The sequence below is a fragment of the Syngnathus scovelli genome, chromosome 2 (assembly GCF_024217435.2).
Source record: "Syngnathus scovelli strain Florida chromosome 2, RoL_Ssco_1.2, whole genome shotgun sequence".
In the NCBI taxonomy this organism is placed as follows: Eukaryota; Metazoa; Chordata; class Actinopteri; order Syngnathiformes; family Syngnathidae; genus Syngnathus; species Syngnathus scovelli.
This window is the reverse complement of record NC_090848.1, coordinates 28,460,924-28,479,559: the sequence shown is the minus strand read 5'-3', so window position 1 is coordinate 28,479,559 and position 18,636 is coordinate 28,460,924. Positions and strand designations below refer to the sequence as shown.

Sequence of the window (18,636 nt, the reverse complement as noted above, 5' to 3'; positions counted from 1 at the left end):
GGATAAAACAAATAGGCTAAAACGGTAGGAAACAAGAGCAAGATCTGATATTTTGGCTCATCAAGCTTAAGACGTAGAGGTCGAGTTATACAAATTTTAGAACAGGACATTTGGCAGTCAGGAGGAAGCTAGGTTGCTCAATGTACCTACTCAATACAATAGTAAGGTTTTTTGTACCACAGTGGAGGTTGGATGGTCAGAAAGTTAGGTACGTTCAATTTTTGACATTCACACAATCATGCATAGGAGTCACAAGGCGACAGTTAACAAGTCGATGACTGCAATAGGGGCCACCTACGACTGCACCGACATGAAAAAGTAGAAGCGAGAGAGCAGAGTATGGGATTATATGCTAAAACGTCTGCTATACAGTTATCGATAGGATATTCTGTCAAAATCAGAAATCAGAAATCAGAAAACCTTTATTGTCATTCTACATAGTACAATGAAATTGGAGACCTCCATCCAGTGCATGAGGTAGACACAAGTAACATAGTCAAGTAATCGACTAGTAGAAAAGTAGATGAAATAATCAGAAACAGTAGTGCGGACAAAGTGCAGTAATAGTGCAGGAGGAAAGTGTCATCAGTGTCGGCTGGAGTTGAGGGCGGCTATGGCTTGGGGAAAGAAACTGTTTCTGAGTCTGTTTGTCCTGGTCTTCATTTGCCTGTAGCGTCTTCCAGAGGGCAACAGGTCAAACAGGGCGGAGCCAGGGTGGGAGCTGTCCGCTGAGATGGCCTTAGCCCTGCTGAGGCAGCGGGTAGTGTAGATGTCCGTAAGGGAGGGGAGAGGGCGGCCGATGATCCTCTGGGCTGCCTTCACCACTCTCTGCAGCTTCTCCCTGTCAGCGGCGGTGGAGCTGCCGAACCATACTACGATGCAGTAGGTCAGTAGACTCTCGATGGAAGATCGGTAGAAGGTCAGCAACAGGTCGGTGTTGAGGTTGTACCTCCTGAGGACTCTCAGGAAGTGTAACCGCTGCTGAGCCTTCTTGACGATGGTGGTGATGTTCTCTGACCAGGAGATCCGGTCAGAGATGTGGACGCCCAGGTACTTGGTGCTGTGGACCCTCTCCACCTGCTCGCCGTTGATGAAGAGGGGAGTTGGCTCAGGGCTGTGTCTTCTGAAGTCTATGATGAGCTCGTTGGTCTTCTTGGTGTTCAGAGCGAGATTGTTCTCAGAGCACCAGTCGACCAGCTCCAGGACCTCCTCTCTGTAGGCTACCTCATCGCCATTGGAGATGAGACCGACCACAGTGGTATCGTCGGCGAACTTGACAATCCGGTTGTGGTTGTGAGCCGGTCTGCAATCATGAGTGTAGAGGCAGAAGAGGAGGGGGCTCAACACACAGCCCTGTGGGGAGCCGATGCTCAGCGTACGGGTGGAGGAGAGGCGGGAGCCAACTCTCACAGCCTGGAGTCGGTTGGTCAGAAAGTCATTAATCCAGGCACATGTGAGAGAGGGGAGTCCAAGAGTGTCCAGCTTTGTGGTGAGTCTGTCCGGGAGGATGGTGTTGAATGCCGAACTGTAATCCACAAAGAGCATCCGGACATAGCTCTGCTGCTGCTCCAGGTGGTTCACCGCACAATGGAGGGCTACGGCGATGGCGTCTTCTGTGGATCTGTTGGTCCGGTATGCAAACTGGTGGGGGTCGAGGTGTGGGGGAAGATAATCCTTGATGTGCTGAAGAACCAGCCTCTCAAAGCACTTCATGATCACCGGAGTGAGGGCCACTGGCCGGTAATCATTCAGGCTAGAGATGGCCGACTTCTTCGGCACTGGGATGATGGTTGAGGTTTTCAGGCAGGGCGGGACGGTTGCTAGGGCCAGGGAGCGGTTGAAGATCGTGGTGAAGGTGGGGGCGAGCTCCTCAGCGCATGCCCTCAGCACCTTGCCGGGGACCCCATCCGGGCCTGTGGCCTTTCTGGGATTCACTGTAAGGAGCACCTTTCTGACCTTGTGCTCCTGAACAGTGAGTGGAGTGATGTCAGAGCTGGGTGGGGGAGGGGGCAGGGCAGGGACAGGGGAGTGCTGCTGGGATGTTCCAAACCGAGCAAAGAAGCTGTTTAGCTCCTCTGCCAGCTGTGCGCCTTGGTCTTCGACTTGAGCGGCACTGCCCCTGAAGTTGGTGATCTCCTGGATGCCCTGCCACACCTTGCGGCCATTGTTGCTGGACAGGTGGGACTCGATGCGTTTTCTGTGGTCCGCTTTCGCCCGTTTGACTCCTCTCCTCAGCTCAGCTCTGGCAGCGCTGTACAGAGCTCTGTCTCCTGACCTGAAGGCGGTGTCGCGGGCTCTGAGGAGAGAGCGGACCTGGCTGCACATCCAGGGTTTCTGGTTAGGGAAGACCCGGATGGTTTTGGTCACAGTCACATTGCTGGCGCAGAACTGGATGTAGCCCAGAACTGTGTCTGTGTGTGTCCCCAGCTCCTGGTGGTCGAACAGGTCCCAGTCTGTCCGTTGAAAACAGTCTTTGAGTTTGTGGAGTGCATCCTCAGGCCAGGAGGTGATGGTCCTTAAGGTGGGTCTGAGTTTGCATCTGAGGGGGGTGTAGGCAGGGAAGAGCAGGAGGGACAGATGGTCTGATTGCCCGAGGTGGGGGAGGGGGATAGCTCTGTATGCATGTTTGATGTTGGTGTAGACATGGTCCAGGGTGTTCTCACCTCGTGAAGCACACTTTACGTGCTGGTGGAAATTCGGCAGAACAGTCTTTAAGTTGGCCTTGTTAAAATCCCCCGCTACAATGTGGAAGCCATCAGGGTGAGCCCGTTGTTGTTCACTCACAGCTCTCAGCAGGAGAGAGAGTGCCGTGCTTACGTCAGCGTCGGGTGGAATGTAAACAGCAATGACGATAACAACAGCTAGCTCCCTCGGGAGGAAAAAAGGCCGGCACCTGACTGCCATGTACTCGAGGTCCGGACAGCAGTGGCTGCCTACGATGGTCGCATTGTTGCACCAGTTTTCGTGCACATACATACAAAGCCCCCCACCTCTGCGTTTACCGGAGTCCAATGTTCTGTCCGCGCGTAGCAGGGAGCGGCTTGCTAGCTGCATGCTAGCATCGGGGATATCCGGGCGCAGCCAGGTTTCGGTTATAATAATCACACAACAGTCCCGGACGTAGTGGTTTCCCGTGAGCTGTAGATCCAGGTCATCCATTTTATGCAGCAGGGATCTGGCGTTGGAGAGAAACAGGCTCGGGAGAGGCGGCTTGTGCGGTTGTTTACGTAGCCTTAGCATTAGGCCAGACCGACGGCCTCGCTTTTGCTTCCTCTCTCTTCTTCGCCTGCGTCGCCTCCCAGACCCGACAACAATCCACGGAGACCCCGGCGGCCTCGCAATCTCGTCTGGGATGTTGTGCTTGCGGTGGAAGTCACTTGAAATAGGTATCCGTGCTTGGTGTCCAATGTCCGTGAGCGAGTGGAAAGTGTACTTGGGATTCCCAGTACAGAGTGTGCCAAAGAGTGAAAATAAAAAAATATAGGCAAGGAAAAAAGAGCACTGGCGTGGAGAGCCGTAAGCCGCTGCGTCCGTGCGCGCCGCCATTGTTTGTGTGTTCTGTGTTTGTGCGTAATCTCTGTAAAATTGTCTGTTGTCGTTCGTCTGAACTTTGTATGCCGTTTTGTGTATGCGTGCGTGCAGATGTGTGTGTGTGTGTGTGTGTGTGTGTGTGTGTGTGTGTGCACACCCTGTGTGGGTGCGAGCGTGTGAGGAGAAAAAAGGCATGGGTAAGACATTTTTTTTTAAACCAGGAGGCAATAAATGGGAATGCCCCTGTCATAAATAGTTTTTGGTTAAAGGGAATCATTAGGAGGTGGTCAAACTCTTCCCGCAAACACTCCTATTTGCCAGTTAAATGGGCACGACAATTGACTACGAGAGTTGCAAACAACAGATGAAGAGCAGTCCTTGGCAGATTATATGATCAGGACGCTCAAACTGTGTCAAAGACAAATTTACTGCCGCTTGATCTTTCCTCCTCACAGGTCGACAACCCCATCAATCCAGGAGACTGGGTCTACATCGAGGTCATCAAAAGAAGGAACTGGGCCAGCCACGACGGGAGGGGTGTTATGTGTGTTCAAAACTCCCCTCTTCCTCCACACTAGGTCGCTTGGAGGCCAGAGCAATGAATGTCACTGAAGCGAAACACGGTGCCTAAGATGAACACTTCTGGGCAAATCTCAATGTGACTGTTAGAGGATGAACAATACCACAAGTGGCCTACACGGAGAGACCAGCTGGAGTGAATTACACATGTTACATCCAAGGTAGCAGGACCCACAAATGCATTAACGACGACTGCTCTCCAGGAGGAAACTGGATGGGAGCTTTGGACATCACCGCTGTGTGCCAGGATGAGAGAGCTGTTTTCAAGGTGTAAGGGCTCTACTACCAACATGGCTGCACCATCGGACGGGACCTACTTCATCCAGAAGTTCAGAGGCACTGCCTCACCTGCATCCTATGAGTGCACGTGCCTGTTCAGTACGGATCATGGTTTTGTGGTCACCAGAGTTGTCCGATGCTGCCTGCCAACTGGACACGAGTGTGTGCGCCAGTGTGTGTGACAGGCCTCACCTACAGACTAGAACATCATCGGCTGACGAAAACGCGAGCACATATACAACTTCTTAGACGTGACAGATGTGATAATGATAATGAGACGTGGATTGCGTAGATGCTGTTCTGTTGAGCATGTTTTACGGAAACTTGTTGATTTGGCCATCAAATATGCTTCGCGAGTGATGGATACAATGATGTACTGTTTCTGTGTTTTTCTTTTTATTTTTTATTGATAGCATTCTGGTCGCCTAAGGCAAAGGGACCGTGTAGGAATTTTCCTGCTAATAACATCTGGCCAGCAGGTTTTTCGCTTACACAATGATTTTGATCTGGGGTATTGAGGTAATGCCTCATCTTCACTGGAAAGTGTTGCTATCATTGTTTGTTGTTTTTATTTTTACTGTTCTACTTTCTTTGTTATACGTATATGTGTTTTTTTTCTTACTTGTCTTTGTTGTTTGGGGTAGCATAATCATACGATAAAACAGGAGGGAGATGTTAGGGTTTTCCAGGTTATCTTTATCATAGGATTATGTTGGAATGCAACAGGTAACAAATACCTTACCTTGTCCTCCTTATCACAAGGTCGTAAAACATCCCCTGAGATGTTTAGACTAGAGGACAAGGGCTTTCTATTCAGCCCACTCATACCCCCACTCTGTTTCTCTTAATAAATATCCTCTTGCAGGAAGGAGAGTTCAGAGCTCTATTCGAACATCGCTGTACGCACAGCGACGAATGGACTCTCCACCTGCAGGTGTCTAAAAGGACTTACTTGTCTCCCGTGTGGTTCTTGCAAAATAAGTTGGAGTGAGCAAATCTCTAACATCAATGGAGAGTTTTGTGTTGAATTTACGTTAACCCTTGCCCTTTTGGTTTTTATGATGAATTTGTTGATGACATGGTTTTCAGGACAGAATCCACGGGTGCCAGGTTTCATTTTGTGTCTGTTGTTATTTTAATACTCAAAGTCTGTGCAGTTTTTGTAAGTACAAGTGTCCGCTGTCAGCAAGGCTGTATGCTCACTGACAGGAGTGTGGTGATTATTGTTTGTGTTGCCGAGTGTGTGGACAGTCAATTTTCAGGAACTTGGGAGTGGCGACCCAGGGAACTGGGCATGACCTAGAGCAGTGTTTCCCAACCTTTGTTCATTCACGGCACACCTTTTCTTTGGGAAAAATCTCGAGGCACACCACCAACAAAAATCTGTTAAGTGATACACCAGCTTCTATATTAAAATCAGTTATATTACAACAAAAGACGTAAAGTTCTATTCCTATATATGTATGGAGAGTCAAATAATTGAATAAAATAAGTACTACATATTCTTCAAATTGTATTTCTTTTGTGAATAAAAGTGACAGTTTAAACTATTGAAAGTGATTGTGATCAAAATCCAAAAGAATCAATATGACTGTTTCCTGTTTTAGACTAGCTCTAGAAAGATTGCGACATTAAAAACAAAGTCACTTGTAAAGACGCTCTGCTGTTCTGACAGCGGGTAAGTGGCTATCACAGTCGAGGTGTCTCGACTTGACTGTGTATTTTATGTTGGTGAAAAATGAACAATCCAATTCTTGCAATGGACTACATGCTCTGATTTCTATCGGACCGAAAACACACCACAGCCGTCATAGTGTCACTGTTAGTAAAATCACACAGCAACACACACATAAACTGAGTATGTGCCGATGCCACAACATTAAATCTCAAGATTCTCCGATTTGCCACGCATGCACGATTAGCAAGTGGGTGACCAGGCCTTGCACTAACTGACCAGTGGTTTGGCGATCCTGTTTACAACGCGCTCCGTAATTAATGTTGCGGCACACTGGTTGGGAAACACTGAACTAGACGATCACCAGGTCTGGCTACGATGAGTATGATAATGTGTCGGGACACTTTGGTGGTTTAATTCTGAATGACACATTGGGTGAGTGTGTCAAAGGGGGGAGTGAGTGAATAGAAATGAGTAAGTAGAATTAAATTTGTAAATTGTGAGATTCAATGTTTTTTTCGAATTCACTTGTTTTTGAAGCCTTAACAGGACATGCTGGAATTTAACATGCAGTGATGGAAGGAGCAGAAGCAGCATCTCAAAAGGAAGGGAGTTAATGGGAGACAACAACCTCAAATGGATGCAAAGCGTGGTAACAATCAAGCGACAGTAAGATTTGAGATGTTTCAAAGAAAAAGCACGGAAGCCGACAAATCATACAGCTGATAGGGAGTAGACAGCTGCACAATAAAGAACAAAGGTTTGGAAGGTCAGTCAATGAAGGAGAAAACGGGACCAGAAACAAGGAATAGGGAACATTTCCACACAAGCGAATGCATTGAAGCTGCTATTAAAGGGTAAACGTTTAATAACAGATTTTAGGCTGATTAATTTGCATAACGAACATTGAAAGGAATTGAGCTGTTGAACCATTTTGGGAAGAATTGTTGTACTAAGTTCATCTTGTTTTTCCTTTTTTTAATCACTTCACTGGTTTCTTTTATATCAAACAAGTTGTTTTAGGTTCATTACATGACATGTTTCGGCGGTTTCTTCCGCCTTCATCAGTGTCACAGATGTGATAGCGACGTGTCATACAATCATACATCGGGGAGACAGGGAGGAACTTCATCACAAGAAAAATAGAACATAAGAAGGAGTGTGAGAAGGAGACTGTAACAAGACAAACAAGAGCAATAAAACTACAAGCAGAACAGGAACACTACACGTCAGCCATAACCGATCACTGTAAAAGAGAAAAACACATCATGGACTGGGAAAAGGCCAGAGTCATCCGCACTGAAGAAAATAAACATCAGCGTTGGATCAGGGAGGCCATTGAGATCCGCAAGCGGGGCCCGAGGACCATCAACAGGGATGAGGGAGCCTATATGCTCTCTACAACCTGGAACAGCATTCTGGAGAGGTCAATGGATAGCAGAGGGCGTGACTCACCTGTCAAATCTGACAGGTGAGCCATGCCTTCATCCATCAGCTGATAAAGACGCGTCACTATCACATCTGTGACACTCTGATGAAGGCGGAAGAAACCGCCGAAACATGTCAGGTAATGAACCTAAAACAACTTGTTTGATATAAAAGAAACCAGTGAAGTCATTTTGGGAAGATTATAGGAGCATTGTCTCAAAATGATGACTGATTTGAACAGTGAGGTGACTCGAACATGAGACAAAAATAACATAAATTAACAAATCAAGAGAACGACAGTGACGTGATTGGTACCAATGTGAAATTACTGAGCAAGTTTGAAATTGAAGATGAAATTTGGAGTTCAAAGATAGTATTTGGATTGAAAAAGAGTGATTTAAGTGACATGATTGACGGGACATGGATGGGATGACAGTGGGATTGCGAAAGTGACATCTGCAGTAGGAAAGGCTAACATGAAAATGTAGAATTTAAATTGTAACAGGGGGAATCTAGCATAACTGACAGCATGATGAGAAATACGGGGGATAATTCATAAGTTCTGGGGTGTTAGGGCAGTCAGTCAGTCAGTCAGTCAGTCAGTCAGTCAGTCAGTCAGTCAGTCAGTCAGTCAGTCAGTGTCTGTCTGTGTCTGTCTGTGTCTGTTTGTTTGTTTGTTTGTTTGTTTCAGGGACCACGTGGGCCTCTGGAACAGCGGGGTAAATGTCGGGAACCCTCGGAGGTTCCAATAAGCACTTCGATGAGACAATTGACACAATTTTTCCCCTTTGCCCCATCATCGCCAAAGGAGTAGTTGCGAGGACTAGCGACACTGGAGTACGAGCTATTGGGTTGTGTTGCCCCGGTGGGAGGACGTCCGGCCCATGCTGCTGCCTTTGCCATTATGACTCAACATTTTTGCACTGTTAACGTCACTTGATAGAGGCAGTGGCTGTTGCTCGTTGTAGGTCGCCTGGCCACTGACCAGGGCCTTGCAAGGGAATCAATGGCCATTGTGGTCGTTAGGGGGACATTGAATGGACAGCCGGCCCGGGACACCGCCGTCCCGTGCTGCTCACCACTGACGGTTCAGTGGACTGAATTTCACATTTGCACGCGCTTGTACATGCGAGGGGGCAACACTGCGGGGGCTTTAATTTTGTTGCATGCTTTGATAATTCGTTTTTATTTACTTCATTATGTTACCTCATTTCTTTGCCTCATGGCATGTTTGCGATACGACGAAGGCGTTTGGACGGGTTTGCTGTCAGGGGACGTGTCGTTTCTTTGCATTTCTGTTGTTGGAGCTCTGCTACCTATTGTGGAATGTGATGTGTGCCGGGGCTCCGTGATCATTGGGACTTTAACTTTTTTGACCTGGCTGACGCCAGGTGGGGGGAGTCCCTGGGGGGGAGTAGGAGGGACCTCCCTCTTTTTCTTCATCATTAGATTGACAAGGTTTTTATCTCCAAATTGATGGCGTTGTTGATGTAGCACCGAAGGGGTGTGTGCGGACGGTGTCAATTGGTTAATGGGATTGGGGGATTCAATCTTGGTTAGGTGTGGTTCCTGAGAGGCCTCAGACTGCTGTCAGAGAGTGATTTGGTTTTAAATTAGCTTGAGCTTTCGTAGTTAAAGTAACTTTATGTAGCATGCCTTGATCATGATTTAGGGTGAGACAAATAGGTACAAATTGTAGACAAAAACATTTTTGAATGTTTACGATGTAATTTCTTGTCAGAGCGTTGTCGAGACACTCTAAGTGTCTCGAAGGGGGGAATATGTAGTATATTTTTATTCTGGTCGTATGCAATGTATATTTCACTTGTAAGCCTAAGTGTGACCAGGTGTGGGATTTTATGGGGCCTGGTCCAGGAAGGCAGACTTCCTGGCACTAGGGTGTATAGATAGAGCTGTTGGCCATCTGTGTAGAATCAGCAAGACAGTTTGGCGGGTCAGAGGTCATCCAGCCGCCCTCGTGTGCACACGCCTGAGTGAAGTGGGGGCGCGGGGTGTAAAATTTGAGGGCGGGAAGACTTGGGGGACTTGACACTTTTGGCGAGAGAGAGACACTTCAATTCTGACACCGGTTGAATAAAATCTTTCCCCAATCAGCCGTGTGTCACTGAAGTTTTCCTTCCCTAAGCCAGCCACCTTTCCACCGCTTGCTTTTGAAGACCAGCTGACCACCAAAGAGAATTTACCACATTTTTGGCGTCACGAACAGTGAACCGAATCCCATCGCTTGATAGGTAAGCCTATCGTGAGGCAAGCACAGTGAACCGCCCCCCTCAACTTTCTCAGGTTAATTTAGCATAGCTTGCTCTAAGAGCATTTACATGACTTTACCAGGCTGTCAGTGAACAACAGACGGCGCACCCTGACGGTTTCACCATCTTCGCTGGGGATTTTAATCATGCTAACCTAAAGTCTGTTTTTCCGAGGCTTCACCAGCATGTTGATTTTCCAACACGTGATGACAGCTTCCTGGACCTGGTCTACACTACACATAAGGGAGCTTTCAAAGCCACCCCCCTCCCCGATATTGGGCTTTCTGACCATATCACTGTTATGCTTATGCGCGCATACAGACAAAGAGTGAAAGCATCCAGGCCGGTTCGCTAGCGGGCAAGGGCCTGAGGGTGCCTCTGATGCGCTTCCGGACTGCTTTGACACAACTGACTGGGGAATGTTTAAGCAGGCAGCCACTTGCAACAATCAGACGGACATAGAGGAGTATACTGACTCTGTTTCCTCTTACATCTCGAAATGCATTGATGATGTGACCCACACAAAATGCATCGTCACTCGGGCTAACTGGAAGCTATGCTGACAGGGGCTGTCCTCAGGCTGTTGAGGGCCAGGGACAAAGCCTTCAGAGCTGGGGATGAGGCTGGCTTGAGAACAGCGAGGGTTGACCTGTCCCGGAGCATCAAGGAAGCGAAGAGGGCATTCTCTTGCAAGATTACCACCCACTTCAAAGACAGCAGGGATGCACGGAGCCTATAGCAAGGCATTCAGACCATCACGGACTACAAGCCCGCACCGCAGAGCTGTGAGGGCAACATCCATCCGCTCGACGATCTGAACCGCTTTTTTGCTCGCTTCGACGCTCAGAACAGCACTTGTCCGCTGAATAACCCTCCCCATCCACATGAGCACCCCCTGTGCCTCGCTGCCGATAGCGTGTGGAGGACGCTTGCCGCTATCAACACTCGTAAGGCAGCGGGCCCAGACAACATCCCTGGTCGAGCGCTGAAGGACTGCGCTGGAGAGCTGATGGGTGTCTTCACGGACATCTTTAACATTTCCCTGCAGCAGGCCATCATCCCATCATGTTTCAAGGCTGCCACCATCGTACCTGTGCCGAAGAAACCTGCTCCATCCTGCTTCAATGACTACCGCCCCGTGGCACTGACACCCATCATCATGAAGTGCTTTGAGGGGCTTGTCATGGAGCACATCAGGTCCATTCTCCCCCCCACCATAGACCCCTTCCAGTTTGCGTACCGAGCCAAGCGGTCCTCTGAGGATGCCATATGCTCTGCCCTCCACTCAACCCTCACCCACCTGGAGAGGAGGGACTCGTATGTGAGATTGCTGTTTGTGGACTTCAGTTCTGCATTCAACATCATTGTACCACAGCGACTCATCTGCAAACTCGACAAGCTGGGCCTCAGTACCTTCCTCTGCAACTGGCTATTGGACTTCCTCTGTCAGAGGCCTCAGGTAGTACGTGTTGGCGACAATATCTCCGCCAGCGTCACGCTGAGCACGGGGGCCCCCCAGGGCTGCGTGCTCAGTCCGCTGCTCTTCACCCTGCTGACACATGACTGCACGGCGACTTATAGCAGTAACCGCGTGCTGAAATATGCCGACGACACGACTCTGGTGGGTCTCATCACCGAGGGCGACAAGACTCAATACAGGTCGGCGGTCGACCTTCTAGCCACGCGGTGGCTGCTGAACGTCAACAAGACCAAGGAGATTGTTGTTGACTTCCGGAAGGGTGGCACCCAACACCTGCCACTGACCATCGACGGTGCTGTGGTGGAGAGAGTGAGCAGCACCAGATTCCTGGGGGTGCACATCAGTGAGGACCTCTCCTGGACCGCCAACACTGCATCACTGGCGAAGAAAGCTCGGCGCCGCCTGTACTTCCTGCGGAAACTCAGGCGAGCCAGTGCTCCTCTGGCCATCATGACCTCATTCTACCCTAGCACCATTGAGAGCGTCCTCTCCAGTTGTATCGTTGTGTGGGGTGGTAGCTGCACTGAATACAACATGAAGGCCCTGCAGCGCATAGTGACCACAGCTGGTAAGATTATTGGCGCTTCACTCCCCTCCCTGAAGGACATTTACACCTCCCATCTCACCCGCAAGGCGACCACGATTGTATGTGATGTGAGTCACCCCGCTCACTCTTTGTTTGATCTTCTGCTCTCTGGGAAGAGGTACGGGAGCCTGCGCTCCCGCACCACCAGACTCACCAACAGCTTCATTCTCCAGGCTGTTAGGATCCTGAACTCTCTCCCACCTCCTGCGTAACGTCCTGTACTTTTGCACTATATTCTGACTGTATGCTGTATGCACACTTGCTCCATTTTTGCTCCTCTTATTTATTATGTTATTTGTTTATTATTTATTCATCACTCTTATTTATTCATCATTTGTGCCTTCTTGTTTTTACTTTTTGTGTTGTTTACTTGTATGTATATTGTGTACTATGTCTTGTCACCGTGGGATAGTGAGAAACGTAATTTCGATCTCTTTGTATGTCTTGGCATGTGAAGGAATTGACAATAAAGCAGATTTTGACTTTGACTTTGCAATGTGTTTTATATAAATTTGTGAGAGGCATTAGGTAATTTTTCCCACACACTGTTGTAGGTATGAACACTCACTATTACTGCACTACAATATATTCATTTATCCTTACACGTCTTTAATAAAAGAAAACTGTTGTGAACTGAAATTTTGCAATGTGTTTTATCTAAGGTAGTGAGGCAAGGGGTAATCCCCCCCCACACACACACACTGTTCAGTGTAGGTATGAACACTCATTATTACTGCACTACAATAAATGTTGTTGCTGTAACAGTTTTTTTCTACCACTTTTAAAAAAGTTACTTTAACACTGAGTAGATGTAATGGATGCAAATAAACAAGTTGTCAGTGTTAAAATTAACTCATTAGGTGTTGAATTAACACTACCAAGACTTGTAATGTATGTACTGCACTGAACTCACCATGCAGATTCCTGATCCGTCCAAACACTTGTCCGAATGTCCATGACAGTTGCATGGCATACATTTTCCCAGGAAGAGTCCTATGGCATCCCTGTAGAAACCTGGAGCACATTTCTGTGCAAACAAATGTTGAAAGGAATAAAGAGTATCGATGAAAGAAATGTTGCCCGTTTAAGACAGGTGGGTACCTCCTCACCTGACAAGAGTCTCCCAGATAGTTGGCAGGACACATGCAGAGCTCCACATTGTTGGCATGGCGACCAGCTGGTAAACTCTCAGCACCCTCAAGCACAGCGCCGCGGAGCGACACCGAGTGGGCTGACTGGGAATGAAGGGCTCGGATCTGCAGAGACTCCAAAGCCAACAGAACCAACATTAGCTCTTCTCTGGTGACGATGTTGCCAGTCTGAGCGTGTCGAAAACTTCCCTGTAGGAGGCAGTGGGGAGCATGCGCTATAAAATTCCTACTTTGGACTTTGAAAAGTACTTTGATCACCGCCAGGCCCACTTTACCTCAACCATGTGCACAATTCCCAAATGCGGCTCTGCAGGAGAAGAATATTTACGCTCCAAAAATACCAATGTCATCTGGTTGCCCTACAGAAACACACACACACGCACGCAGACATGCATTTTTGTACTGATCATGAATAGATAAACGTGTCACAGCTCTAAGCTGGCCTGCTGACGTGCCCTTGTGCTGCAGAAGCGTGCAGTTTGCATTGGATCTGCGGTAATCAGTGCTGATCGCTGCTACCTGTGCCCTTGTTACCGGCTGATTAGGGTGTGTATTTAAACCCTGCAAGCCCCTCAGTCTGCCTCGATACACGTATGCCTGCAACCTGGTTCTGCTATGCCTCCTGATTCCCGTTTGCCTGATTCGCTGTGTAGAGCGATGCCTGTTTCCTGATTTGCTGTTTAGCGAAAGCCTGTTTTTATGATCTGCTCTTGACTCGGTTTGGCTCAACCTTCTGCCTGTCCCCAACCACGAGTTTGCTATACCCGTCTGCTTCGATGACGCACGCCGCATGCTCGCTGACCGGCTCGTCAGCTTGCCTCGTCGTCCTACTCTGTCTGCATTCCTGCCCTCCTTGTTTCTTGAGTGTGTGTGTGTATTTGTGTGCGCACGTGCACGCAAGCGCACCTTTAGGATGATATCAGGTTGTGGAGGTTCTACAGGAGGAGACCAGACGTCTCCTCTCATACTCTGCGTGTGAAGACTATATCTCAGGTAACCTCCGTAAGATGACACCTTGTCTCCCAGGTAGGTCTTGGGCGCATACCAGTGAAGGTCCTGGTACACATCAGGAATGTCGCTAAGGTCAGCCTCCACCATGTCCTGATCCGGATACATATTGACTGGCACTTCCTGTTTGTCAACACTGCGCAGCACCCAACCTTCCATGTTCATGATCTTCAGGAATAAGAGAAACAAGGAAGGTCATGTGGATAATCCCACCAAAGGTAGGGCCTTCAAAGGTGTGTACACATTTATTTTGGTCAACCTCGCTGTATCGTTTGTCTGAACTCCTGCAGCGTTCCGTCGCACGGAAGCAGAAGCAGCTGGTGCAACCTTTGGGGTTGGTCGGGTCCAAGTGGAATGTACCAACTCTGCATTGATCACAGCGAGAACCCTGGACGTTCTCCTAATGGTGGTGATGTGGGGGGGATATGGGTTGGGAACGGTTGCACACAGATTGCATAATTTGTCATCAAAATCCCACATAAGTGCAAACCTTTCTTTTAAGTTTACATAAAACCGCTGTGCCTTGTGTGATGCCACACGAAAGCTCAATTCATATTACCATATTATTTGGACTAAAAGTCGCTCCGGAATATAGTGTCATGCGGTCGCGTTTATTTTTCCAGTTTTCTGTCTCGTCAGTGTCGTAACTTTACTTCCTGTTTTATGTTGTCATCCCTTCCGTTTCAGTTCGTGTTTCCTTCCTCGGTGTTTGGTTGTCTTGTCTTCCCATCGGGATGGTGTGCACCTGTGTAGTTGACACTAATTGTCAGCACCTGTGTCCCCGCCCTTTTGTGTGTATTTAGTCCGTGTCTTCCCCTTGTCTTGTGCCAGTGTGTCTTGCCTCGTCCCGACCACCAGCGATTCTTTGACGTCCGAGCTCTCAGTAAGACTCCTCCTTTTTGTCTCGCCACAGAGCGACGCTTTTTGTTAGTGCCTTGATCCCCATAGCCTTTTTGTCTCGCCACCGAGCGACGCTTTTTGTTAGTGCCGTGATCCCCATAGCCTTTTTGTCTCGCCCCAGTGCGACGCTTTTGTTTGAACTTTTTGCCACGTGTTTTCCCTCGCAAGAGGCGTTTTGAGTTGTACTTTTGATCAGTGTGTGTGCTGGAATAAATCAGAGAAAGAAACGACTCTGCATCCGAGTCCTCCGCCTTGTTCCCAGCCTGACATATAGTCCCCCAATGATCATCGTCACACACACACATCTGGGTGTGGTGAAATTTGTCCTCTGCATTTAACCCATCCCCATGTGATTTTGATCCATCCCCTGGGGGAGAGGGGAGCAGTGAGCAGCAGCGGTGCCGCGCTCGGGAATCATTTGGTGATCTAACCCCCCAATTCCATCCCTTAATGCTGAGTGCAGAGCAGGGAGGCAATGGGTCCCATTTTTATAGTCTTTGGTATGACCCGGCCGGGGTTTGAACCCACAACCTTCCAGTCTCAGGGCGGACACTCTACCACTAGGCCACTGAGCTGGTCATATATGTCGCATTAGCCATAAAATGCACAATAAAGTGAAAAAAAAAACCCATATAAATCGCTATTTTGGGGGAAATTTATTAGACAAAATCCAACACCAAGAACAGACATGAACATGCAACAACAGGCTAAACGATACGGTATGGTAACGTGACATAAACACAAACGAAGAGCTGAGAACGGGCCTGACGTAACATTGACAGTTATCCAAGTAACTATAACATAAATAACACCTTTATCAAACCATCTGTGTCACTCCAAATCATTAAATCCATCGATCGTCCTTTATGTGAACAATGCCGGGTGCGCGCCGCTGACGGCGGTTGCACTTGAAATTATTCCACAGGCCCATATAACGATATATAAATTAAATATCAAATAACTATCAAATAAGCAATATTATTATCAAACCATCTGTGTCACTCCAAATCATTAAATCCATCGATCGTCCTTTATGTCAACAATACCGAGTGCGCACCGCTGACGGCGGTTGCACTTCAAATTCTCCCACAGGCCCATATAACGATATATAAATTATACATCAAATAACTATTATATAAGCAATAATATTATCAAACCATCTGTGTCACTCCAAAACATTAAATCCATCAATCGTCCTTTATGTCAACAATGCCGGGTGCACGCCGCTGATGGTGGTTGCATTTATAATATAATTATAAACAACAATTTTATCAAACAATATCTGTCACTGCAAGTCATTAAATCCTGTGATTGAATCCTTTGTCCTTTATGTAAAACACCACCGAGTATGCGCCGCAGTTGCAGTTCAGATTACAGTAATCCTTTGCTACGTCGTGGTTCGTTTATCGCGGTCTCAAGACATAGTGGATTTTTGAATTTTTAAACTTTGTGAATAATTTCACATATAAGTCGCTCCTGAGTATAAGTCACCCCCCCCCACCCAAACTATGAAAAAAAACGTGACTTATAGTCCAAAAAATACGGTATAATGTATTACCAGCAAATACAAAACTACTTTGGATGGTAAGAATTTAATATTTTTATTTTATGCTCACCTTGCACCGACATTGTCCAGTGAAAGAGTTGCACACTTCTTCCTCAGTTCCTGCCTCATTGCAGTCACATGGTTGGCAATTTGGATAACCATGGAAACCGGATGCGCAACGGTCACACTGGCGACCCACCACGTTGTTGATGCATCTTTAATGTGTTTTACAGAAATAAAATATTAATAGGGCTGGTACATATCAGGAATGTCACTAAGGTTGAACATAATAGGGCTGCACAAGATATAAAAAAAATCACTATTGTGATATGTGCACGAGCAGCAATATGTATATTGTATAAACATGCGGTAAGTTTCTTTTGGAAATGTACCGTATTTTCCACATCATAAGGCACTTCAGGTTAAAAGGTGCAGACTCAATTCTGGGGGCTTTTCTTTACTTAATCCACACATAGAAGTACATGCCATAATTTACGGTAAAAAAAAACATCACGGGAGCAAGACAGTGAGTTCAGTTGTACTTTATCCATCCATCCATCCATCCATCCATCCATCCATCCATCCATCCATCCATCCATCCATCCATCTTCTTCCGCTTATCCGGGGTCGGGTCGCGGGGGCAGCAGCTTTAGGAGGGACTCCCAGACTTCCCTTTCCCCAGCCACTTCGTCCAGCTCATCCCGGGGGATCCCAAGGCGTTCCCAGGCCAGCTGAGAGACATAGTCTCTCCAGCGCGTCCTGGGTCGTCCCCGGGGTCTCCTACCGGTGGGACATGCCCGGAACACCTCCCCAGGGAGGTGTCCAGGAGGCATCCTGATAAGATGTCCGAGCCACCTCATCTGGCTCCTCTCAACGTGGAGGAGTAGCACCTCTACTCCGAGTCTCTCCCGGATGACCGAGCTTCTCACCCTATCTCTAAGGGAGAGCCCGGACATCCTGCGGAGAAAACTCATTTCGGCCGCTTGTATCCGAGATCTTGTTCTTTCGGTCACGACCCATAGCTCGTGACCGTAGGTGAGGGTAGGAGCGTAAATCGACCGGTAAATTGAGAGCTTTGCCTTTTGGCTCAGCTCTCTCTTCACCAGAACGGACCGGTACAGGGTCCGCATTACTGCCGACGCTGCACCGATCCGCCTGTCAATCTCACGCTCCATCCTCCCCTCACTCGTGAACAAGACTCCAAGATACTTGAACTCCTCCACTTGGGGCAGGATCTCATCCCCGATCCGGAGAGGGCATTCCACCCTTTTCCGATCGAGGACCATGGACTCGGATTTGGAGGTGCTGACCCTCATCCCGACCGCTTCACACTCGGTTGTGAACCGTTCCAGCGAGAGCTGGAGATCACGGCCTGAAGAAGCCAACAGCACTACGTCATCTGCAAAAAGCAGAGACGCGATGCTGAGGTCCCCAAACCGGACCCCCTCAACGCCTCGGCTGCGCCTAGAAATTCTGTCCATAAAAATTATGAACAGAATCGGTGACAAAGGGCAGCCAACCCTCACTGGGAACGAATCCGACTTACTGCCGGAAATGCGGACCAGACTCTGGCATCGGTGATACAGGGACCGAACCGCCCTTATCAGTTGGCTCGGCACCCGTACTCCCGAAGCACCCTCCACAGAACCTCCCGAGGGACACGGTCGAACGCCTTCTCCAAGTCCACAAAACACATGTGGACTGGTTGGGCGAACTCCCATGCACCCTCGAGGATCCTGCCGAGGGTGTAGAGATGGTCCACTGTTCCACGGCCAGGACGAAAGCCACACTGCTCCTCCTGAATCCGAGGTTCGACCTCCCGACGGACCCTCCTCTCCAGCACCCCTGAACAGACCTTACCAGGGAGGCTGAGGAGTGTGATTCCCCTGTAATTGGAACACACCCTCCGGTCCCCCTTCTTGAAGAGGGGAACCACCACCCCAGTCTGCCAATCCAGAGGCACTGTCCCCGCTGTCCACGCAACGTTGTAGAGGCGTGTCAGCCATGACAGCCCCACAACATCCAGAGCCTTTAAGAACTCCGGGCGGATCTCATCCACCACCGGGGCCTTGCCACCGAGGAGTTTTTTAACTACCTCAGTGACTTCGACCCCAGAGATTGGAGAATCCGCCTCAGAGTCTCCAGGCCCTGCTTCCTCAATGGAAGGCGCGTAGGTGGAATTGAGGAGGTCTTCGAAGTATTC

The 18,636-nt window shown here is 48.4% G+C and overlaps 1 protein-coding gene across 7 annotated transcripts in view; it reads right to left on the bottom strand.

Annotated features, from left to right (window-relative positions):
* Positions 1–18,636, bottom strand: part of lama5 (laminin, alpha 5) — a 463,481-nt gene that overhangs the window by 152,251 nt on the left and 292,594 nt on the right. For all 7 annotated transcript variants that reach the window (XM_049753597.2, XM_049753598.2, XM_049753599.2 and 4 more), the window contains 6 exons: positions 16,504–16,648; positions 14,247–14,387; positions 13,886–14,155; positions 13,255–13,338; positions 12,938–13,168; positions 12,742–12,855 (listed from right to left, as the gene is read on the bottom strand). In XM_049753597.2, the coding sequence (XP_049609554.1) occupies positions 12,742–12,855; positions 12,938–13,168; positions 13,255–13,338; positions 13,886–14,155; positions 14,247–14,387; positions 16,504–16,648 (985 nt within the window). The remainder of the gene's footprint in view (positions 1–12,741; positions 12,856–12,937; positions 13,169–13,254; positions 13,339–13,885; positions 14,156–14,246; positions 14,388–16,503; positions 16,649–18,636) is intronic.